General features: G+C 46.7%; 1 protein-coding gene across 3 annotated transcripts in view; it reads left to right on the top strand.

Annotated features, from left to right (window-relative positions):
- DPYSL3 (dihydropyrimidinase like 3) overlaps positions 1 to 23,186 on the top strand; it is a 115,642-nt gene extending 92,456 nt beyond the window's left edge. For all 3 annotated transcript variants that reach the window (XM_070793772.1, XM_070793773.1, XM_070793774.1), the window contains exons 7-14: positions 2,166 to 2,234; positions 6,386 to 6,506; positions 10,362 to 10,518; positions 11,200 to 11,341; positions 13,206 to 13,376; positions 14,796 to 14,975; positions 18,552 to 18,714; positions 19,975 to 23,186. In XM_070793772.1, the coding sequence (XP_070649873.1) occupies positions 2,166 to 2,234; positions 6,386 to 6,506; positions 10,362 to 10,518; positions 11,200 to 11,341; positions 13,206 to 13,376; positions 14,796 to 14,975; positions 18,552 to 18,714; positions 19,975 to 20,063 (1,092 nt within the window). In that variant the 3' untranslated portion in view covers positions 20,064 to 23,186. The remainder of the gene's footprint in view (positions 1 to 2,165; positions 2,235 to 6,385; positions 6,507 to 10,361; positions 10,519 to 11,199; positions 11,342 to 13,205; positions 13,377 to 14,795; positions 14,976 to 18,551; positions 18,715 to 19,974) is intronic.
- Positions 23,187 to 24,357: the final 1,171 nt, after the last annotated feature.

The following is a 24,357-nucleotide window of genomic DNA, read 5'->3' as shown; positions in this document are numbered from 1 at the left end:
GACATACTCCTTTTCCTATTTTGAACCAGTCTGTTGTTCCATGTCCAGTTCTAACTATTGCTTCCTGACCTGCATACAGATTTCTCAAGAGGCAGGTCAGGTGGTCTGGTATCCCCATCTCTTTCAGAATTTTTCCACAGTTTGTTGTGGTCCACATAGTCAAAGGCTTTGGCACAGTCAATAAAGCAGAAATAGATGTTTTTCTGGAACTGTCTTGCTTTTTCAATGATCCAACAGATGTCGGCAGTTTGATCTCTGGTTCCTCTGCCTTTTCTAAATCCAGCTTGAACATCTGGAAGTTCACGGTCACGTACTGTTGAAGCCTGACTTGGAGAATTTTGAGCATTCCTTTGCTAGCATGTGAGATAAATGCAATTCTGCAGTAGTTCGAGCATTCTTTGGCATTGCCTTTCTTTGGGATTGGAATGAAAACTGACCTTCTGCAGTCCTGTGGCCATTGCTGAGTTTTCCAAATATGCTGGCATATTGAGTGCAGCACTTTCACAGCATCCTCTTTTAAGATTTGAAATAGCTCTACTGGGATTCCATCACCTCCACTAGCTTTGTTAGTAGTGATGCTTCCTAAGGCCCACTTGACTTCTCACTCAAGGATGTCTGGTTTTAGGTGAGTAATCACATCATCGTGGTTATCTGGGTCATGAAGATCTTTTTTGTATAGTTCTTCCATGTATTCCTGCCATCTCTTCTTAATATCTTCTGCTTCTTTTAGGTCCATACCATTTCTGCCCTTTATTGTGCTCATCTTCACATGAAATATTCCCTTGGTATCTCTAATTTTCTTGAAGAGATCTCTAGTCTTTCCCATTCTATTGTTTTCCTCTGTTTCTTTGCATTGATCCCTGAGGAAGGCTTTCTTATCTCTCCTTGCTATTCTTTGGAACTCTGCATTCAAATGGGTTTATCTTTCTTTTTCTCCTTTGCCTTTTGCTTCTTTTCTTTTCACAAATGCTTGTAAGGACTCTTCAGACAACCATTTTGCCTTTTTGCATTTCTTATTTCTTGGAGATGGTCTTGATCACTGCCTCCTGTACAATGTCACGAACCTCCGTCCATAGTTCATCAGGCACTCTATTAGAGCTAATCCGTTGAATCTATTTCTGACTTCCACTGTGTAATCATAAGGGATTTGATTAAGTCATATTGGAATGGTCTAGTGGTTTTCCCTACTTTCTTCAATTTAAGTCTGAATGTGGCAATAAGGAGTTCATGATCTGGGCCACAGTCAGCTCCCAGTCTTGTTTTAGCTGGCTGTATAGAGCTTCTCCATCTTTGGCTGCAAAGAATATAATCAATCTGATTTCAGTGTTGACCATCTGGTGATGTCCATGTGTAAAGTCTCCTCTTGTGTTGTTGGAAGAGGGTGTGTGCTATGACCAGTGTGTTCTTTTGGCAGAACTCTGTTAGCCTTTGCCCTGTTTCATTCTGTAATCCCAAGGCCAAATTTGCCTGTTATTCTTGACTTCCTACTTTTGCATTCCAATCCCCTATAATGAAAAGGAGTCTTTTTTGGGTGTTAGTTCTAGAAGGTGTTGTTGGTCTTCATAGAACAGTTCAACTTCAGCTTCTTCAGCATTACTGTTCGGGGCATAGACTTGAACTACTGTGATATTGAATGGTTTGCCTTGGGAATGAACAGAGATCATTCTGTTGTTTTTGAGATCACATCCAAGTACTGCCTTTTGGACTCTTGTTGACTATGATGGCTACTCCATTTCCTCTCAGGGACTCTTGCCCACAGAAGTAGATATGATGGTCATCTGAGTTAAATTCGCCCATTCCAGTCCATTTTAGTTAGCTGATTCCTAAAATGTCAATGTTCACTCTTGCCATCTCCTGTTTGACTACTTCCAAATTGCCTTAATCCATGGACCTAACATTCTAGGTTTCTATGCAATATTGCTCTTTACAGCATCGGACTTTACTTCCATCACCAGTCACATTCACAACTGGGTATTGTTTTTGCTTTGGCTCTGTCTCTTTATTCTTTCTGGAGTTAGTTTTCCACTGATCTCCAGTAGCATATTGGGCACCTACTGACCTGGGGAGTTCATCCTTCAGTGTCCTATCTTTTTGCCTTTTCATTACTGCTTCAGGCCTCAGTTGAGCTCATATAAAAATTGTTCTCTATTCTTTTCTCATTCTAGGAGCAAACCCGGATGTTGGAAATGGGGATAACTGGCCCAGAAGGCCATGTACTGAGCAGACCAGAGGAGGTAATTTTCAGGAGCATGGGGGGTTGGTGGGGGGAGGGAGAGAAGTAGGAGCAATGGAGGCTCTATTTTATTTTTTAGCAGCGTCTTCCAGGAGACTCCTGTTATCACAGCAGCCTGGTTTAAGGCCTACTGCCCGTTTTATTTTAATTTTTTTAAAACTTTATTTTATATTGGAGTATAGCTGATTAACAACATTGTGATAGTATCAGATGGCAGGAAAGGGACTCAGCCATACATGTACATGTATCCATTCTGCCCCAAACTCCCCCCAGTCCATGCTGCCATGCAGCATTGAGTGGAGTTCCCTGTGCTGTATGGTAGGACCGTGTTAGCCATTTTAAATGTCCTGCTGCCCATTTTATATTGTAATGTTTGCATCTAGCTCCCCCTCCCTCAGCACACACACATAAGGTGTGTGAACAAACTTTTTTGAAAGGTACTGGGACTCTGTGAAGTCCCAGCACCTGCACAATATCAGCCATATTGATAGTGGGCTGAGTGGGTTTTTCATAGGCATGATACCTGTTGATTTGTATATGGTGATAAGGACATCCAGGTACACGTTTCCCACATGTAAGATGCATGCTGATTAGCATCACTGCTTAAAAGCGGAAGAGTGAATGAATGGTTACTAGTGGCTGATGGACATGTCTGGGCTGTCAGCAACTTCAGTGGCTGGCACAGGCCCAGAGCTGGGAACTGGCTGCCCGTATGCCTGAGAGCACATTGGCTTTCAGAGACTAGCCTGGCACCTGGAGGGAATTCCAGGCCCTCTGTGTCAGTGAAGTGAACCCTTTCCTGTTCTATCATTCCAAGCCTGGCATCCTGCAACAGGTAGGAGATGGATAAAGAAATAGTGGTACATATATACAATGGAATATTACTCAGTCATTAAAAAAGAAGGAATTTGAGTGAGTTCTAGTGAGGTGGATGACTCTAGAGCCTGTTCTACAGAGTGAAGTAAGTCAGAAAGAGAAAGACAAATATCATATATTAATCACATATTACTATGCAGGTTCTAGAAAAATGGTATTGATGAACCTATTTTCAGGGAAGGAATGGAGATGCAGAGGTAGAGAACGAACTTGTGGACACGGCGGGAAGGAGAGGGTGGGGCAAATGGAAAATGTAGCATCAACGTATGCACACCATCGTGTGTAAAGTAGATAGCTGGGGAGAAGTTGCTGTATAACACTGGGAGCCCAGCCTGGCATTCTGCGATGGCCTTGAGGGGTGGGATGGGGGGAGGAGAAGGAGGGGATATATATAAAGTTATGGCTGATTCACGTTGTACAGCAGAAATGCACACAACATTATAAAGCAATTTTATTTCAATTAAAAAATATTTTTTTAAGACAGATAGGAGAAGGTACCACAACCAAAAATCACAATATTCCTATTGTTCATCTCTGTTAGGATCTTTTTAGAGAAAGAAAATGTAGCACACATAGAGAAAAGTATTCCTGACCTAAAGGTGCAATGGATTTTCCCAAACTGAACACACACAGTCACACAACTACCACCCAGCTGGAGAAACAGAACATTATCAGCACCCTAGAAACTCCATGTTTTTAATGCTGTTTGTGTTGTCGGTTGAAATAATGTGTAATTTTGTGATCAAGGCTTTGGTCAAAGTGTTCCTGAAAAGTCTGTCTTCTGCATACCAAGTCCCTTCTCTGGGGTACTTGCTTGTAGCTAGTGTTACGCTCATTGCATGTAACAGAGATAAATGTTGTCCTTTCCCCAGTCTGAGTACTGGCTATTACTCTTATGTAAAGAAGCTCAAGAGAGATAAAACCATTGGTCATCATGCTCAAAGGACTGGAAAACACCCAGTGTGAGCAGGCCAGGGTGATCAGCAGTTTGTGCAGCTTTTCTTAAATGCTGGTCACTGTGGAGAGGTGCTGGCAAGACAGAGTCCTACAGCAGCAGCCAGGGGATTTCTGAGCAAAGTCTATTTTTGTTCCTTGGTTTGTTTTTCCAACCCCCCCCTCCCCATCCCACCGTTCCTCCCTGTTCCTGTCTCCTTTTTAGTAAAAAGCCTCTCAGCCACAGATCTCCACAACCCTGGAAGCCCTTGTGGGTGAAGCTGGAGGGTGATGTAACCTTCCAAAGATAGTCGTGTTGTCAAGGTGCTGAAAACCCTGCAGTGCTTGGGGTGGCGGGGGTGGGTGGGGGGCGAATGAGATCAAAAAAGGCTGGGGCCGTGGTCATGGGGGACCTGGAGTGGTCAGCATAGGCATGAAGAAGGAGGCCTAGGCATGTGAGGAGCATCCGCTCTTGAGTTCGGAGCACACCTGGAGAGCATCTTGAGTGATGCTGTTCAGAGAGCTGAAGCCAAAGCTCAGAGATAGCTCCTGTGATGTCTGGATGCTTCAGGAAGGTGGCCACAGTCACTTGTGCTCTGGGCTCTGGGATCTTGATCTTGCCACATGGAACAGAAAGCAGCCTGGAGGAGGCTAGCTGGACCAGCCAAGTGCTTAGAGTCGGTTTGCTAAGCTGCACCCACCAAGGGCAGTGACTGGTTTGCATTATAAAAACATTAGGCATCTATCTGCAAGCTATTTTGATATTTTAAAAAGTGTTGGGCTGCATGGCTAACCAGAGTTTCATATTTATCCAAAAAGAAACTGTTGCCGATTGAAAGGGAGAATGCCAGCATGTCTGCCTTGGGCTGAATTGGACTAATTCAGGTTTTCGCAGTAATGCAGGCTCTCTCCCTCTGGTCAGAAGCTGTCATCAGCCATACAGCCAAATAGCCAGTCTTCAGGGAACACTTGCCTTGTTCCAGGATTGGGCTCATTGCCTTACAAGGATGAACTATTTTAGTCCTCTCAGTAGCTCTGTATGTCAGGTCCTATTATTATCCCCACTTCACAGAGGAGGAAACTGAGCCTTTGGGAGGTTGTGTAACATTCCTGAAGTTACCCAGCTTCTAAATGGCAGACTCAGGACTTGGACCCAACTCATGAGAAGAGGCCAAGCTCTAAGATCCTGCTTTGTTAATAGAACAGGGTAAAGATTCATTATTTCGTACTTATTACAGTCAATTGTGTTGGTTGGCATGTTCAAAACATGACTTATACATTAGGGTGGGCTGGAGGAGATCAGTAATAAAAGAAATCTTGGAGTTGAGAAGCCTGGGGATGATTAGTATAAGAAACACCTGCAAGAACTGACCCATTGCTGACCATCCAGGAAAGGGTTTAATACCTAGTAGCCTTCACTGGCAGAGAAGGCGATGGCACCCCACTCCAGTACTCTTGCCTGGAAAATCCCATGGACAGAGGAGCCTGGTAGGCTGCAGTCCATGGGGTCGCTACGAGTCGGACAGGACTGAGCGACTTCACTTTCACTTTTCACTTTCATGCATTGGAGAAGGAAATGGCAACCACTCCAGTGTTCTTGCCTGCAGAATCCCAGGGACGGCGGAGCCTGGTGGGCTGCCGTCTTTGGGGTCGCACAGAGTCGGACATGACTGAAGTGACTTAGCAGCAGCAGCAGCAGCCTTCACTGGGGGCTTCCCAGGTGGTGCTGGTGGTAAAGAACCCACCTGCCAATGCAGGAGATGTAAGAGATGTGGGTTTGATCCCTGGGTCGAGAAGATCCCCTGGAGGAGGGCATGGCAACCCACTCCAGTATTCTTGCCTGGAGAGAATTCCTTGGACAGAGGAGCCCGGCAGGCTACAATCCATAGGGTTGCAAAGAATTGGACATGACTGAAGCAGCTTAGCATGCACACAGGCAGCCTTCACCGGTTATTTATACATACTGCTGTTGGGGTTATGTTTTGCCCAGGGATTCTGTCCTGGGCAGATTGGGGAGCAAAGGCTTCCATTATGTGTGGCCCTTGTGATAATCACAGGGAGAGGAGAGAAGAGGCTACTCTGTCCAGGCACTGCTCTCACCTAACAATCCCTTGCTTACACACCCTCCTGATCTCCACTTCCCAGGAGAGGGGTGGGGTCTGAGATGCCCGGTGAAGGGAGAGTTGGAAGCCACAGATCTGAGGTTTGGATCCAGGGTGTGGAGCTCCAGGTCCTCAAGGCTTGTAACCTCTGTTTGGCACTGCATTCTCAGTCTGTGGAGGCCGGGGGTGGTGCTTGGAGACAGTCCTGTTCCCTTTGACTCCCAGGGATTGTTTCTTGCAGCTGGAAGCTGAGGCTGTGTTCCGCGCCATCACCATTGCTAGCCAAACCAACTGTCCTCTCTACATCACGAAGGTCATGAGCAAGAGTGCAGCCGACCTCATCTCGCAAGCCAGGAAAAAAGGTGATTTGGGCTCCAGAGATCTCAGAACCTCTAAAGAGCTGTGTGACTCCTTCCTCCCAGCTGTCCTGTATCAGCAGTGCCTGTTTGGCTCATCGCCCTGCTCTCTGGGAAGCCCCTCATCCTTGTTAGTCTGTTGGATCCTTTCTGCATCCTGTGTGGATGGCAGGATCTCTGGGTTTCTTCTACTTGGCAGATGAGTAAACTGAGGCTCAGGAAGGGTAAGTGGTCTGCCCAAGATGATACAGCTTGAATCTGTTCTTTGGAGAGTTGGTACATCTTTTTTCTCCCCGTGATCTTTCACTGTCAGTTCATATTATCTGAACTTTATAAATGGACATATTGGTCAGGATTATATCGAGTGCAGCAGTCAGAATCCCAGCCAAACGGACTTAAACAATTTTTGGCTGAAGGTGTTTTAGCCGTGGCTGGATCAAGGGATTTAAACAATACTATTATGGCTCTTTCATTCTTACACCTTTCTGGACTCTGCTTTCTTCTCTTTTGGCTTTATCTTCAGTATGAACAGTGATAAGAATTAATGCTAAAAGCTGCTGTTGTCCTCCACAGTTGGTGGGGGCATGATGAAGGAGTGGAGAATGTCTTTTCCAACAGCTCAAGCCAAAGTCCCCAGAAAGACTGCCATTGCCTTGGCTTAGGGCGTGGGTTCATCTCTGAACCGGTATCTGCTCCTGAGATGGTGTAATTGGCCAGGGTTGAGGGGAGGAAGTGCAGGGGTTCCCACCCCCTGAGCCATGCAGGTCAGCACAGGTTATTTCAGAGCAGGCGTTGAATGGGTCTGCATAGGATATCCAGCTACGGTATGGCTGTCATGACCCCAAGCTCTGTAATCAAGACCTTCTGACGTCTGCTTCCTTCCTCCATGGCGGCTAACTTCGCTTCCTGTGCTCACCTTGTGCCAAGCTCAAGTTTATCTTCATTTCAAAGCCTGGTTTCTTGCTCCCTGTTGTCCTCAGTGGCACCTTAATGGGCCCACTAGTGAACAGAGTGAGTTGAGACCTAGGAGCCGTAGGGGTTTGTGTTTAGATGCAAGGGAGGATTTCCTAGGCCCGGCTATACGATCATGCCCGCCGTGTGCCGGTCGGGAGACTAACCATGAGTGACTAATTTCCCAAACTCAGAACTGGCCTGTGAAACTCCACATGTGAGTGTCTGAGGGGATAAAAATAGTCCCAGCTGACTGGCGGCTGAGTGTGTGGCTGCCCGGCCTTCCGGCAGAGGAGACCCTTTTCTTCTGGGAGGGGAAGCTTCCTAATTGCCCTGACAGCCTTTCTAGCTGCCTGATTCTGGGTCACCGCCTGCCTTACCCTGCTCACAGGAAGCCTGCTGGTTCTCTCTTGGCTTCTAAGTGTCTCCATATGATACGGCGTGGCTGCTCCGCTGGGTATGAGTCATCGGGACAGAACCAGGAGAGCAGGAGAGCAGTCCAGTGCTCCTTACCCAGCCTTCAAAAAGGGAAAAAAAGGAAAAAGGAGAAGGGATCCCTGGGAGTGGGGACTACTGTGCTTCCAATGCAGGGGGAATAAGTTCTATCCCTGGTTGGGGAACTAAGATCCCACCTGCCATGGAGCCAAAAAAAGAAAGGAAAAGAAAAGTTCACGGAGGACACCCCTACACCTCTCCCCCTGGCCATCTACCATCCTCACCCTCTTGTGCCTTCTGCTGGTGGCTACATCCAGCCTGGGACCCATTCTTGGATGACCTGGGGGCTTCAAAGACAGGGTGTTTCAATTGTATGCTGAGTCTTGTTTTAAATTTCAGGTAGAAAAATTTTCCACCCTTAGCCTTTTGGATCATGACTCTAGCAAGGAGAATTAGTACAGCTTGGTCTCTAAGGTGGAAGGAAGGCATCACTTTAGTGATGAAAGACTGGCTGCTGAGATTGAAGCCAATAAACATGTCGTGAACTGTCATCCTCAGGGAAAGTCAGGAGCATTCAGAGCGAGAAGACAGAGTATGGTGGGATTCATTCTTCCCTCTGGACCAGAGAAGTTTAAGTCCTAGGGTGTTTAATCCCCAAGTGCTCTGTGGCATGTCTGCCTGGCTGCTCAGAATCAACATTAGGAATTTCAGTTTAGTGAGGGCCAACGCTATGCCTTGCACTGAGAGAACTACTATTGTCATGTAGAACTCACGAAGGACCCTGAGAATTTGGCATTTGTTGTCGCCATTTTTCCAGTGAGGAAATTGAAGCCCATCTCGTCCAGAATCTCCCAGCTGGGAGAGGTAGACTCCAAAGCCAGTTGTAGTAAATTACAATCTGTGCTTATTCTAGTCTTCCGTCTAAAGACAGTCCAAAGGGAGAGGCGTCCACATTTAAGTTTTTATTTCTCATAATTGTATTTGAGTGCTTGCTTTTCATTTCTTCATTTCTTTGTTGCTTTAGTTCAGTAAATATTTTTGGAAAGCCCTTGAAATTCTCATTGGTCCTGTGTGGATCCTTCTCACTACCATCCCAAGGAGCAGGACTATCTTGTAGGAATCATTGCTGTTGCTTCCTTATTTTGCACGTGGCAGACAATGCAAGTCAATCATGAGTGTTCTCTAGTGAGACCAGAGCATATTTAGAATTCTTCCCAATACAGGCAACCAAAACCATTTGATTGGAGCTGAAGCAAGGCAAAACCTGTAGTCTTGGCCATAGAGCCTTCTTAGATGTCCATCTTGTGGGGAACCTGACTGTGGAAGACAGAGGACCAAACTTAAAGAAGCTGAGGGCTGCACCAGCATCTTTAGCCCAAGAATCTGGCACAAAGACACTTGGTACCAACCCACCCTCTATGAGATGGCATTTGCCTTCTGTATTACCATCCCTTCTTTAAGAAGCTCAGCTTAGGTCAGTATGTGTTCCAATATCCTTCCTCCTGTCTTCCAGTTTGGGCATTTCAGCCCCACATTTCCAAAAACAGGGTCCTAGAAGCCAGCCTCATCTTTGCTGTGTCCCAGCTTGTTGGGTGTCTTTGAGCAAATTCCCTTGTTGCCATAGGTTAAGGAGTAACAAACATGATGGAAAAAGATCATGAGGCCTGTCATCCATGGGAATGGGTTTTACTTGGTGGAGCCAAAGCGTGTCCATGCAGCAGCAGAATCTAGCAGTTCCCAGTGATGTGGGCACATATGGGGCTTTGGACTCTACAGTGGAAAGGAGTATGAGGCGTAAAGAAATCACTTTTCCATAGTATCTCCCAAGTGCCAGACGCTCTGTGTATGCCAAACCCTTCATTTTCACAAAGCTGGGGAGTAGACATTGTCTTATGTCATCAATTCCAGGACCGATTTATTCCACATTTTCACATTTCTGAAATGGGGATGAATCTTATAGTTAATGTATATATTTTTTCTTTTGCTTCAAATTTTAATTTATCTGAAAATTTGAAAAGAAATGCTGCATCTTGTGGGGCTTCCCAGGTGGCTCAATGGTAAAGAATCTGCCTGCCAATGCAGGAGACATGGGTTCAATTCCTGGGTCAGAAAGATTTCCCTGGAGAAGGAAATGGCAGTCCATTCCAGTTTTCTTGCCTGGAAAATCCCATTGACAGAGGGGCCTGGTGGGCTACAGTCCATGGGGTCACAAAGAGTCGGACACGACTGAGCCATTGAGCATGAATGCATGCTGCATCTTGCAACTAGTGGCTTCTACCAAATACAAAATTGTTCCCATTTAGAAGATAGAAAAGCAAAGGCTTAGAAAAGCTGGGAATGTGCACTTGAACCCCGCCTGCCTGACTTCAGAGCAACATCTTTGAGAATGCTAAGTAGGGGCCATGATTATCTAAGCCTGTCCCAGGGCAGCACATACATTATTCAAACCTATTGCCTCTCACCCTCCCCTTCCAGGAAACGTGGTCTTTGGTGAGCCCATCACTGCCAGCCTGGGCACGGATGGGACCCATTACTGGAGCAAGAACTGGGCCAAGGCGGCTGCGTTTGTGACATCCCCACCTCTGAGTCCTGACCCGACCACTCCAGACTACATCAACTCCTTGCTGGCCAGGTTGGTGCAAAATGACAAGGAGTGGGTGTTGCGTGGAGACGTATTGGGGCCAATGGAATGAGGACCAGGGCCACCCATCCATCAGCTAGACTAGAGTCTGCCTTGAGAAAAGCAAATCAGGAATTCCCCTGCAGTGCTGAGCACAGACAATGGGCTCTCCACCATTGTATTTTAAAAGATACTCCAGTAAAAGGTACTTTAGTAATGGTAACATTGTATGCCAAGCACTAGGGTGAGATTACACATGTGATCTCATTGTTCCTTACAACAAACCTCACCCTGAGTGAGGAACTATCAGCACTGTTTTACAGATTGAGGAATTGAAGGTCCAGGAGACAAAAACTCACTTCCCTAGTTTTAACAGCTGGTCATGAGGACCACAGAACCAAAATTATAGGGAGACTCGTTTGCTGCTGCCCGCTATGGATAAGTCCCATCACTCGTCTGGGTCCCTTTTTTACTGTTACATAAGAAATGATCTAATCCACTCCCCATTTTCCAGATGGGGTAACTGAGTCTCGGGCAGTAGAAAAAATCACCTAAGTTCACAGTTGGCAAGAGGGAGGGGAAGGATTCCAAACTCAATGCACAGCACTCCACATCCTTACCCTAGACCCTTGTTTCTGGGCCCCTGGGGAGCCTCTAGTCTCCTTGTTCACGTGGATCTCTTTCCTCGGCCAGTGGAGACCTGCAGCTCTCCGGGAGTGCCCACTGCACCTTCAGCACTGCCCAGAAAGCCATCGGGAAGGACAACTTCACCGCCATTCCCGAGGGCACCAACGGTGTGGAGGAGCGCATGTCTGTCATCTGGGACAAGGCTGTGGTGAGGATGGAGGTCCCAGGAGGGCAGCTGAGGCCAGATCAGAATGTCCTGCTCCTTGCTCCTCTTCACCCCTGGGGGCGCTGGGTGTGCAGATGAGGCCTCATACCTGCCCAGGTATCTCTGGAACCAGGTGGTTCGTGAATGTCCGTTCTAGAGTGATGAGTCCCAAGGGCTGGGTTCTGAGGAGGCCTCCTAGATTGTGAAGGACTACGAATCAGGTGGTGCTAGTGGTAAAGAATATACCTGTCAACGCAGGAGACGTAAGAGATGTGGGTTCGATCCCTGGGTTGGGAAGATCCCCTGGAGAACAGCCTGGCAACCCACTCCAGTACTCTCACCTGGAGAATCCCATGGACAGAGGAGCCTGGCGAGCTACAGTCCATAAGGTCGCAAAGAGTCAGAGAGGACTGAAGCAACTTACCATCCATGCACATGAACCAGAAACACACCCTTCATCTGATGGTGTGAATAAAGGATTGGCTATAATCCTTTGACATGATAGGCAAGGGGTCTATGACCAAGACTCAAGTCAGTTGCTCACCAAGGACGCCCTGCACTGGGCTGTGTGGTCATCCAGACTGTACAGGTAATTGTCAGAGTCTTCTGGCAAAGTGGTGTGCTTTTACTTTCCTTGTTCACATCACAGAAGCTGACAAAAAACATAGCCATGCAAATGAAGTCACTTCCTAAGATGTGACTAACCTTTATAAAACTCATTATTAAGTTGATCACTTCCCTCTGTTTTATTTAAAACATCCTAGACACTCATTTCAGAGCCAAATAAAATACACATCTGCACCATGTAATCCAAGTTTCCTTTTTTTTCCCCCTCTTGGTTCTCAGGAAGGTCAAAACTAGATTTTAAACTAAATTCTTATTTCCTTACCCAAGATTTTTGTTTTGAAAAGGGGCAAAGTATAAATATTTTTGTCTCTTCTCATATAAACTTAGGTTTTTTCATCTTCTCTTACATTGTTATGTATTTATGAGTGTCTGTGTATATATATTTATTTTGGCACTATCTGGAGCTGCTAAAAGGTAATACATATCTTAAAATTACTCACATGATACCTGCTGAATAAAGAACACTTGTAAACCACAGCAAAGTTCACACATAAAAAAAAAATCACTCAGAATTCCACAACCCAGGGATAATCATTGTTTTCATTTGGGCAAGGTTCCTCCATATTTATTGGGTGCCTATGCAAATAGAAATATCTAAAATATGGGCTCACAGTTACATTTGCTTTTACTTTGAAATCTCTATAATCCCTTTTGGAGTTAGAAGGGATAAATAAGTAAGTAAATGTATGTACATATCTGGAAAAAACATGCATACTTCCAGAGCAGTAAATTCCATCCTAAGCCATGCAGCCATGCGTTTGTCCATTTTGTCTGGGTGATCCTGACAGCCCAGAGCTAGAGCTGATTCTGTAGCTCACTGGGTGGACTTCTGTGCTCACCACTTCTGAAGCCCCTCTTTGTATTTCTGGGTCTAAGCCCACCCAGTGAGCTACAGAATCACTGGAAGGACTGATGTTGAAGCTGAAACTCTTAATACTTTGGCCACCTGATATGAAGAGCTGACTCATTTGAAAAGACCCTGATGCTGGGAAAGATTGAAGGCAGGAGGAGAAGGGAATGACAGAACATGAGATGGTTAGATGGCATCACTGACTCAAGGGACACGAGTTTGAGTAAACTCTGGGAATTGGTGATGGACAGGGAGCCCTGGCTTGCTGCAGTCCTTGGGGTCGCAAAGAGTCGGACACGACTGAGTGACTAAACTGAACTGAACTGTGGTCACCCTGCCCTGAACTCAGAAGCCCTGGAGGGACCATTTTGTGTGTGTGTATTTTTACAGGCCATGGGGAAAATGGATGAAAACCAGTTTGTGGCCGTGACAAGCACAAATGCTGCCAAGATTTTCAATCTGTATCCTCGCAAGGGAAGAATATCCGTGGGCTCTGACAGTGACCTGGTGATCTGGGATCCAGATGCTGTCAAGATCGTCTCTGCCAAGAACCACCAGTCGGTACGGCCTGAGTGGGTGGGCATGGAGCAGAGTGGGGAACATGGGTGGGGAACAGGGACAGGAGAGATGTGAGTTTGTGGTGAGCCAGGGTAATCGGGCGAGGATGTGTTGCAATAACCAATCATCCTGAATTACCAGGGATATAAAACCTCAGCAGTTTATTTCTCACTTCTGCTTTGCAAAATGAGTGGGCAGAGAAGAGGGCTCTGCCCATTACAGTCACTCAGGGCAGGGGCCTGTAAAGGCACCCTCTCTACCTGCGCTATATGACCTCTGAGCCCGGGGGCTGGGACGTGGCCCTGAAAGCTTTCCCAGGACGTCACTTCCTCTCCCCCGGCACTGGCCAAAGCCAGGCCTATGGACATACTTCACTCCAGGAGGGCCAGCAGTGCAACGATACCTGGTGCCCAGAAGGAGAAAGCACAAGAAAAAATCAGTCAACAGCTCTGATAACTTCCTCATGAGGAATTTCATGTGAAAGATAGTAGTTAAAGCCTAGTACCCTTGTGGCTCAGTGGATAAGACTCCTCTTGCAATGCAGAAGATGTGGGTTTGATCCCTGGGTCGGGAAGACTCCCCTGGAGAAGGAAATGGCAACCCACTCCAGTATTCTTGCCTGGAGAATCCCATGGACAGAGGAGCCTGGTGGGCTACAGTCCATGGAGTCACAAGAGACAGATGTGACATACCACGACCACCTGACAGATCGGGGCATAAAAATGTTTGTTAGGAAAATGTGTTTTCAAGCACTTATGTTTTTGGCACTGTGTTTTTAATTTGTTGAATTTTTGTAACACTCTTGTCCAGGTGGCGCTCTTATTATCCCCACTTTTTAGATAAGGAAGGAGAGATGCAGAGAGATTAAATAATGCAGCAAGTAAATGTGAAGCTAGGGTTCAAACCCAGATAATTTGACTCCAAACCGATATCCTTAACCACTTTGCAACACTGCCTTGCTCTTACTGAATAAATGAGGAAGGTAGGGGAAAAGCCCATTTTGGGTGGTAGTGGCCATTGCTTAAACATTGTGTCAAATCACATTATTGAATTTTGAGCTAGCAGAGACATAAGGGTTGTATAACCCATCCACCCAGTACAAGACAGCATATACACCATTGCTGCCAGTTACTCACCTTCTCTTTGAACACTGCCAGTGACAAAAATTTACTTCCATGTGAGGACCCTACAAAAGATTGGATGCTTCTCTTCACCAGGAAGCCCACTCTTAGCAAGCATCTGTCTCCTGAGGTCTCTGCCCACTGAAAGGTTGCAGACAGTTTGTAAGCTGTTCCCAGCTTACCTGTTGAATCAGTTCCTAGGGATGCTAAAGGTGGGATCCCAAGCCCAGGAGAACTGTGTTTCTCTTTCTCTCCCCACTGTACCCATAACCAAGGCTTCGCCCCTCACCCCTGTCTCTAGGCTGCAGAGTACAACATCTTTGAAGGCATGGAGCTGCGCGGGGCTCCTCTGGTGGTCATCTGCCAGGGCAAGATCATGCTGGAAGATGGCAACCTGCACGTGACCCAGGGGGCTGGCCGCTTCATCCCCTGCAGCCCCTTCTCGGACTACGTCTACAAGCGCATTAAAGCCCGGAGGAAGGTGAGAAGCAGGTGGAGCCCAGAGGTGGGGGGAAAGGGCTCTGTGACCCATTCAGCACATGTGTAGGAACCACTAGATGGGGAGGGGTCTGTGTGCTCTGCTGCTGGTAAGTCGCTTCAGTCGTGTCCGACTCTGTGGGACCCCAAAGATGGCAGCCCACCAGGCTTCCCGTCCCTGGGATTCTCCAGGCAAGAACACTGGAATGGGTTGCCATTTCCTTCTCCAATGTATGAAAGTGAAAAGTAAAAGTGAAGTCGCTCAGTCGTGTCCGACTCTTAACAACCCCATGGACTGCAGCCTACCAGGCCCTGCCATCCATGGGATTTTCCTGGCAAGAGTACTGGAGTGGGGTGCCATCACCTGCTCCGCTGTGTGCTCTAGATCCTCCCAAAGAGATTCACAGCAAAGGTCTCTTCCCAAAGGACAATTGCACAGATTTAATGGCCTGAAATCCATTTTATAAAAGGGGGTTTCAAAAACTTTCTTAGCTAAAGAAAGCTTTTTTCCAACAATTTCTCATCTTTAGAGTGCTTTTTCTCAAAGTAGTGTTGAAATATTTTAATAATTCAAAATAATTCTGTATATATTTTTAAGAAATAATTTACTCTTTAAGGCTTACAACAAGAACCAGCAGACCACGCCCACCGCTCCGTGTCTTGCATCCCATCTTGTATCTACCTGGTTCGAACCATCCATCGGGGCAAATGTTTATAACTCTTTTAGCAAGTTCTGTAGTTCAAATAAAATCTTACTTATGCCCCAGATTTCACAGATAAATAGTAGGTGGACACACACACAATAAGTAGGCAGATACATTCACGTGTACATGTTTATGTATATGTCTACCTGCCCCCCTACCTCCCTACACATTACAGACAGGGTAGCTCTGGCTGATGGAGGGATGAGGCTCAGAACTCTGTTCGGCTCCCTCTCCTATCCCTGCACCATCCTCCAGGTCTCCTCCCTGTAGGGAAGCCTTAGGGCTCTGGGATTGTGAAATTTGAGCCCTAATCCTGACGACCTTGCCTTATAAAAGGGATAAAGTCATCTGTACACACAGTTTGGTTCGGGGGCGGGGGGAAGATGGTGTGGGGGGAGGAGGCAGGGGGTGCACTTTGTCAATCAGTGTGGGCCAGGCTGGACCCAAACTCACTTCCATGCCTGGACCCATGCAGGGGTCTTCACCTACCTGCAGAGCACATGGCCTGGGAAACTGGCTCTGAGAGGGAGGTTGGGTGTTGCTTTTGGTTCACAGCTTGTGACAGTGTGAACAAAGCAGGACGGGACAGGGATGCCAGAATGCAGTTATAACCAAGGCCTCAGCTGGACTGGTCTTGAAAGGGATCTGGGCCTTATAATCACTCCCTCTGCTTCCTCACCCTCCCACCCCAGCCCCAGGCAGAGGGTGAGGCTTTGGGCCAAGTGGCTCTCTTCATTTGAGGGCAGTTCTTGGGTGCGAGTCCAGTGAAACCTTCCTGTTGCCAGCACCCCCAGCAGCTGGCAGAACGTGGGGTGGGGCCTGGGGACAGGAAGTGAGTGCCGTTCGTGATATCATTAGAGAGAAGCTCCCAGAAACTCGGTATGTCAGTGTCCCGCCCGACTCCTAGACGCCAGTGAGTACAGTAAGTGGTCATCTAGCCTTGTGTGGACATTTGCAGCACCAGGGGCCTCCCCATCTCAGGAGGCAGCTGGCCAGCCTTGTCTGTGAGAACCGATTTCTTTTTTTTTCCTGTTTTTGTTTTTACATGTAATGTTTTATTGGAAGGTGAACTGATAATCCAACCAGTTATAAAAGCAAAAGCAGAAGATTCTAGAATTATGATGGAGATATAAGCATATATTGAAATAAATTAATCAGAATTCTGAGAATCCAGCTACTTTTGTGCAGATAGCCCAGCATGATCTTAGTTGTCCAGTTATTGAGCTCAGATCTGGGGAGTTCCTTCTAGTTTCAGACCCAGAGTTACTGAGGCAGTCACTGAGTAGAAGCCAGAGAGAATCCATTTTGTCCAGAGCCCCACGGATGGCAGCAGCCTTATCCGTAGCCTCCATAGGAGCCTGCTGGGCTCAAGTCTGCCTCCCTGAAGCTCACTTCTGCTCCAGGCACCTGCAGAAAATGAGCTGAACCCACCTCTGAGCATCTCTGTGTTCCCAAAGTCATCTGCCCTTCATTCTAAATATCCCTGCAGCCTTCCACTATTCATTAATGATAGTGCTCTAAGTCCCCTTCCCATCCTTCTCTATGAGTAATCGTTTTGAAGGTAGGTAACATGGAGTAGAATTCTACAGTCCATTTCTGGCCTAACAGAAAAGAGAAAGACACTCAGAAATCCTATGTATCAGCTTTGTATCTCCATGAATGTGATTTTGCCTCTGGACCCCAAGAAATGTTGATGAAATACAGTTATTGGTCAAGGTTTTGAAGGAGTACAGATGTAGCCATCCTCTTACCTGAATCCTGAGCGTCTGCATTTGATGAGCTTTGCCTCTGCACCTGTGCCTGAGTCACTGCTAGAGGAGAGGGGCGGCTCTGTGTGACTTCCTGGGAGTCTTACAATGGGCCGTCCTGTGCTGTCAGGCTCTCTGGTGGCCTGTCCTCGTTGCCTCGCCTCTGGCCAATGATAAGAAATAGGTGAAGGTTGCATGCTGGCTGTTATGCTGCCTTGGGTGGTCTTGCAGTGTTTGCATAATAGACTGGGAGTGCCTTTGAGGGAGGCACTCTGTTTCCTGTGAAACCATGAGCCCTCGTCACACCATGCCTGGCACAGAGCCTGCAGTTGGGTGGTGTTGCTGGTGGGCTCCACGGTCCCAAGGCAAGCGCACAGGCACAGCCAGAGGCCAGTGGGTCAGACCCCATAAGCTGCTGCTTCTGATCTGTGCTGAGGAGCATGAGGATGAAGCCCCCACGGGGACACATCCCTGCCAGCAAGGACCTCGTCTCAAACTGCTACCCTTCCCACCCAGTCTGCTCTGCCACCCAGGTGGTTCTTCTATTCATTAATGTTCACACTGTCGGTTTCCTCTGCTGAGAACTCTGCCATCGGGCCGCCACTCTGCCTCCCCAGCCTCCTCCCTTTAAGGTCCCACACAAGCACCTTTGAACCTTTAGCTAGAACCTTTAGCTAGAAGCGGCCTTCACCCGCCACCTCCATGGTCTCTATCACAACACCCACTTTGTTTTATACTGCTTCTCTTTTCCTTAAAATAACCTTTTAATTTTTCCCGTTTCACTGAGATATCATTGACATGCAGCACAAACATGTTTGAGGTGTACAGCATAATGATTTGACTTACATGGAATGATTCCCACAATAAGTTTAGTGAACACCATCATCTCATAGATACAAAGGAATAGAAAAAACATTTTCCTCTCTTAGGATTTACATTCTTAACAACTTTCATTTTTAATGGACAGCAGTGTTAAATACCTTTATCATGTTGTACACTGCATCCCTAGTATTGAAAAATAATATGATTATTTTCTAGCTCTCACTACACACACTGCCTCATCTGTGCTGCCTGGTACAGACCCTTGGCTGTTGAAAGACTAAAGGGTGCCTTCTCTCTCTGCTGCAGATGGCGGACCTGCACGCTGTGCCAAGGGGCATGTACGATGGGCCGGTGTTCGACCTGACCACTACGCCCAAGGCGAGCACCCCCGCCGGCTCCACCCGGGGCTCTCCCACGCGGCCCAACCCGCCGGTGAGGAACCTGCATCAGTCTGGATTTAGCCTGTCAGGTGAGTCGGGACAAGCTGATGGTTTGCTGAGCCAAAGAGAAGTCCTGGCGGGAAAGGAAGCCAAGGTTTAGCTAGATGGAACATCAGGATTGAAAGGTGACCAGTTCTGCTTAGAGATCACACCTGCTGGGGGCGGGGCGAGGGCGGGGCCGGACGGCATGGTTTCCTAATGAACTGGGTATGACTTTCTGCCTTAGATTGGGTGAGCTCCGCAGTATATTTTCTTTCCATTGCCCAGGTTAATAGATAATTTTTATGCTCAAATTGCAACAGCTTCTTCCAGCCTAGGATTTTATTTATCTTCTCCCTTTCCTTGTCATAATAATAATGCTAGCCACAGCTACGAACATTTACCATGGCTTAGCTATATCATGAATCTTTAAGAACTCTCTGATGTTCTTAGAAAATGTTCAACTGCTCCATAACCATAGTGTAGATAACCAGTAAGTGTAGATTTGCATCTCTCTGATGAAAACTTTGAAGTGAGGTAAGTGAGATAATAAGAAGACAAAGACACATGTAAAGGGACAATAATTGTGTGGGGAAGAAGTGCGAGAAATGGGAAAACAGGGAGGAAAAGATAAAAGGGGGCAGAGGGGAGGAAGAGGGAGGAAAAATGCTAAAACTTGAGGCGACAGTATCAGAGATCACATATGCTAGTTGCCTGAAATTTTTCTGTGTTTTTGCCATGTTTCATTGCTCCCTGACTACTGTCATGCCTAAGCTTTTGTGTGTGTGTGTGTGTGTGTGTGTGGCTACTTTCTGAAAAGGAGTGCATATTTCATTTTAGCTGTATCCCCAGGTCAGACCATCACCACTCCAGGTTGTGAGACCCTGACAGGCAAGTTGCCTGATCTCGCACAGCCTCAGTCACCTCTTCTGTAAAATGGGGTAATAATGGTACCCCCTTCCAGGATCGTGATGAGGACTGAATGAGGTGATCTGAGAAGCACTTCAGAGTTGCTTATCACAGTGCCACATGAGCAGCTGTTTTTCATATCACTTCCGTTGTTCTTTTTATTGTCATTGTTATGATGCAGAGGGTCTGATGAAATCCAATAAGAATCTGGCTTCTCCTGCAAAGGGTTGTTTTCAGCAGAGTGGGTACGGAAAGTCTGGACTACCTGACAGACTGAAATGGAAGTTTCTTGGGAGATGAGGAGGGCATTTACTATCTTATGCTCTTCAAATTAATCCATTTTCTCTCTTGTCCACACCCCCACCTCCCTTTATTCCCTGGGAATTTCTTGTCACCTGCAGGCACCCAAGTGGATGAGGGGGTCCGCTCGGCCAGCAAGCGCATCGTAGCGCCCCCTGGAGGGCGTTCTAACATCACATCCCTGAGTTAAGCGACCCCTCCCCCAAAGAGAGGGGCAGAAGCAAGAAGAGATTCTTTTGAAGCCAAAATGGTACACCAATATTTAAGAAGGAAAGCGAATCCAAACAGTTTCGATCTAAAGAATCAATAAGCCTCAAGCCTTATGTTTCTCCAATGTTAACGCTCGCTTGCCTAGCTTTACGAATATTGCTTTGATTTCTGTTGATGCATAGCCTGGATTTGTTTGACGCCCCTCCCCCCATTTACATGCATGCAATCGGGCCGCTAAGGCAAAGCGTCTGCTATATAGTGTTGAGAGCGTGTGTAGTGCTGCATCTTACGACAAGGGGACAGACAAGTGGGGACGGCAGGAAAATGAACAAAAGGGACGCCGGTTATTTGGGGTGAGTGGGTGGTGGGAACCCAGAGCAAGGCGGAGGGCTCAGAGGGGCTGGGGTAGGGTGTGGACGGGGGAGGCGGGTGGGTGAGCATAGGGGGTCTTGTGTATTGTGTTGATGAAGTATGTTAATTTCCACGAAAGATGGCCGCTCGGGGCAGCTGGTACTCCACCACGGGCCCCTGGGGTCCACAGACCAGGAAGGCGATCTTCGGGTTCGGGACTCTGTCATGTCCTCTCCTAGTAGATTTTAGCCCTCGGAACATTTTATTAAAACACCAAAACCCAACCATTGCTTCCACCTTTTTGGTCGTGCCAGTGTTTGGTCGGGCCTCTTTCTCAGTGTTGCTTTCAAATTCTTCTCTTTCCTGGGTTGGGAACTAGGAGGAGAGAGAAGCAATGACCTTTCTCTTCCTCTTGCCCTCCCTGCCTCTTTGGTGCTCTTAAAAGGCAGCAGCTGGGAGGACAGAGCCGGCCGGGGCGGGGAGGGCTGCCGCACTTAAGTAACACCTCCCTCTAAACACCTGGCGATCACCTCTCAAGCTCATTAAATGGAGACAAGCAAGAGGCTTCTCAAGTTAGGCCTGGAGCTGAGGAGGACTTCTCTTGCCAGGGGTGAGTGATTCTCTTGCTCTCCTAAGATCCAGGCACATCTTTTATTGAATATGATTTTTTTTGGTTATTGTTGGAAGTTTGTTTTCTTAGGTGTTCCCTAGCTTTTATTACTAACAGAGAATCTCGGCTCATAAGGGAGGCAGCAGAGTTGTGAGAAAGGCAGTCTGAAGCAAAAGGATCACGTTCTGTTGCCGCGGTTGTTTGTCAATTCTGAACCATCTCTTGCCATTTCCCTTAGCATACCCTGTGGGGGAACTTTTTGTTTCAGTACCAGAGTCTCCCAGTGAGTTTCCATGTGACATGACACGTAAAAGAAATTAGCCTAGTGTTAGCATTTGCCTTGTCGGTCAGACCTGAATGTCCAATTCCCTATCGTTCCACTTATGAAAATTCAGTTTTGGAGCAAGTTCCGTGATCCCGCTGAGGTCCATATTGCAGGGAAAACATATTCAACCCGGTGTCAGACTTTGGTGCTTAGGGGCTCCAGCTGGTAGGTCCTGAAACCCTGTGAACTAAGTACTTTCAAGGAAAGAGCAAACACCTTTCAAGTGCTTAGGAGAAGCCATTATCTCTGCAGGTTTTAGTAAGTGTAAGACCAGAGAAGAGGGGGTACATGGCTAAAAAGGAGTTTGGAAATAGCCAAGGAAGAGGATTTCCCTAGCAATGTACCTTTCTGTTCTAATCATGGAAAAGATTATTTCCTTTCATAAAAGGAGTCTTGCTGTTTTTAAGGCTTTTTTCATGGTGCCTTTATCTTAGGAGAAATTTAAGCGAAGGGGAGGTTGCAGCTCTTGATTTATATACTCAGAGATTTGGGGGCCTTTGGTAGAACTCAGAATGACAGTTTTGCAGGCAGAGGGAGCTAGTCAGATCAGAAGCTTTCATATATACCTCATTGGCTGGGCTGTGCTTTAAGGTACATTGCAGTACCAGCCACAACCACCAGATGGAGGAAAAGACACATAAATGACTAGTCCAGGCATCCTCTTGTGTGCAGTCTGCTGCTCCTATCTAATCCCTGAGTCCTGCTCAGCCTCCCCACGACCTCTATGTGCTTTGAAAAATAAATCTTTCATGGCCAAATTGGCTGCGTTTAGCACTTCTGAATGAAACACTGAGCCAGAACTTTATATTCTGCACAATTTTTTTTTTTTTTTTGCTGAAGGAACAACCCCTATATGCATTCATGATGGGCAACTTAACTGAGGAAGTCTCCCTGTCTTCACTTACTATTAGTAACTTTCCAAGCACAGAAATTTCTGAGAATTCCAAGAAAACTCCCAGTATATTGTTGACATTGAGTTCTGGTTCTTTGTTACTTAAGGTAAAATTTGTATTCGAATGTGCCCTGATCCATGAGACCCATCAAAGAGCTCTGTCCAAAGGGTTTAGGAAGAGAACATGATGGTGAGCCACAGCCCTCTCAGGATTCGCTGGCATCTCATCTGAGGGTGGGAGGGCATACTGGGTCTTCCGTCTCCTCCAAGCTTTCTTTGTCTGTCTCAATCTCTTGGCCTGGCCCCTCTCTAAGAGGGGATGGCAGTTATCTGGGCTTCTCTCTGGGATGGCCGCCATCTTTAGTAATTGAGAAGGTATTAGATAAATCAGCTACCCCCCCTAGAGATATTTCCTCTAAGTTTTCTAAAGAGAGCTGGGCTGTAGTTATCCCAAACGTGCATTTCTTCAAAGTCCAGTCATCCTCTGGCCTTTTCCTTTGTGACTCCATACAAAGAGTCATGTTCTGCCCCAAAGGCGTCCATTCCAAGCCTGGACTTGGGCTCCCCCGTGAGAAATCTTCCCAACAGCTTCTTGGCCCAAGCTTCCCAGACCTCCTCCCCTGGAACCTCCAGCTCGAGTCCCCGTGTACACGTGGGCTGTCCCAGGCAGCCAGCATCCCTTGTGAGTTCCCTCTTTGGAAATGGTGTGTGGGTGTTCAGTTCTGTGTCTGGTGACTATGAACAGACAGTGACTCTCCCTGTGACCTGTGGTAGCTGTGAAGCAGCTCTGGAACGCCGAGAGCTGTTTGCTTTGAACCGTGAAGAAAACTGTGTTTTGAGTTTAGCTGAGATTAAGGGGAAAAAAAAAAGTTCATCAAGTGACTGTTAATGTAAACCTGGTTATTAAAATAACTCTGAAACCACAGCCGTCGTTGTCCAGCCTTCTTCCTTCTGTGTCGTTCCTGTCCACCTGAAGTGTGACAACTGCTTAAGATAACGGACGCGGTTAGTAAGAGGGACATGTAATCCGTTACCCTGAGAAAATCCGAAGTTTCTCTTTTCAGTTGCACATGAGTTTTTTTTCTGGCCACAGAGGTAAATGACTATTATTGAAATGTTGGGGAATAACTAAATTTTTTAATGGGTCATCAAATTCAGCAATAATATAAAGGCATTGTCAACTGGGATAAACCTAGTTGAGTTCAGAACAGATCCTGAAAGGTTTGTTTTATTCTGTTTTGTTTTTTTGCCATTCCCTTAAAGCATTTCCTCTACTTCTAAAAGCCTGGACTTTGAGAAAAACTAAGCATGTGCCAAAGTATATTCTTTAGCAGACTGTTCCTAAGGAATCTTATGTATATACTATCATAATTGGAGACATTTAAAGCATATGTTGTCAAGTTAAAGGCTCAGAAATTTTATATATTTCAAAAGTTACTGAACTCATGGTTCTGAACCCTTCTGTATCACATTGTATTCCACCAGACCTGTTACACTAAACCCTTTTTTGGGGGAACAGTCCTGGATCCAATTAGAACTTGTGTAAGACATTTTTAATTGCAAATCTTAGATGCCTATTAAGAAAACTTTTTGGAAAAGATTTTTTAAAGTCTAGTATAACTGAAAACTTCAGGGATAGATTTGGGTAGACTGAAGCATAGCTGCATCTAGAACATTCTTTCTCTCCATCTCTTAGCTCTGTTTGCCTTTAGGAAGTGCTTCATTCTTAGGAAAGCTCATTCCACTTGGGAGCAAAACTGGCCATCAGCACCTCCAAGTTTGCACTTTACTTGATTAGCGATTTCTGGGGTGCAGGAGTGGGGTGGAGAGGCTCCTTGGATAGTTCCTGGCCAAGGAGGCTGATTTTGATTGGTCCGGCTTGGTCACATACTCCATTGTAGTTGGCATGGTGTGCGAGATCCTGGGATTGGCCACATCTGGTAACACACGGTCTCCAGAGCCACCCGAACCACATGGACTCTCAGTAACTCGAAGAAAATCAGTTTGTGATTTCAGAAGAGGGGGGCATGGAGTCTAGGAAAGAAAGGAGGTAGCCGCGGTACCATTCTCAAGCTGCGGGGCACAGTACCTGTGTG

The sequence above is a fragment of the Bos indicus genome, chromosome 7 (genome assembly GCF_029378745.1).
Source record: "Bos indicus isolate NIAB-ARS_2022 breed Sahiwal x Tharparkar chromosome 7, NIAB-ARS_B.indTharparkar_mat_pri_1.0, whole genome shotgun sequence".
NCBI lineage: Eukaryota > Metazoa > Chordata > Mammalia > Artiodactyla > Bovidae > Bos > Bos indicus.
The sequence above is the reverse complement of the archived record's forward strand: the minus strand, read 5'-3'. Positions and strand labels throughout refer to the sequence as shown.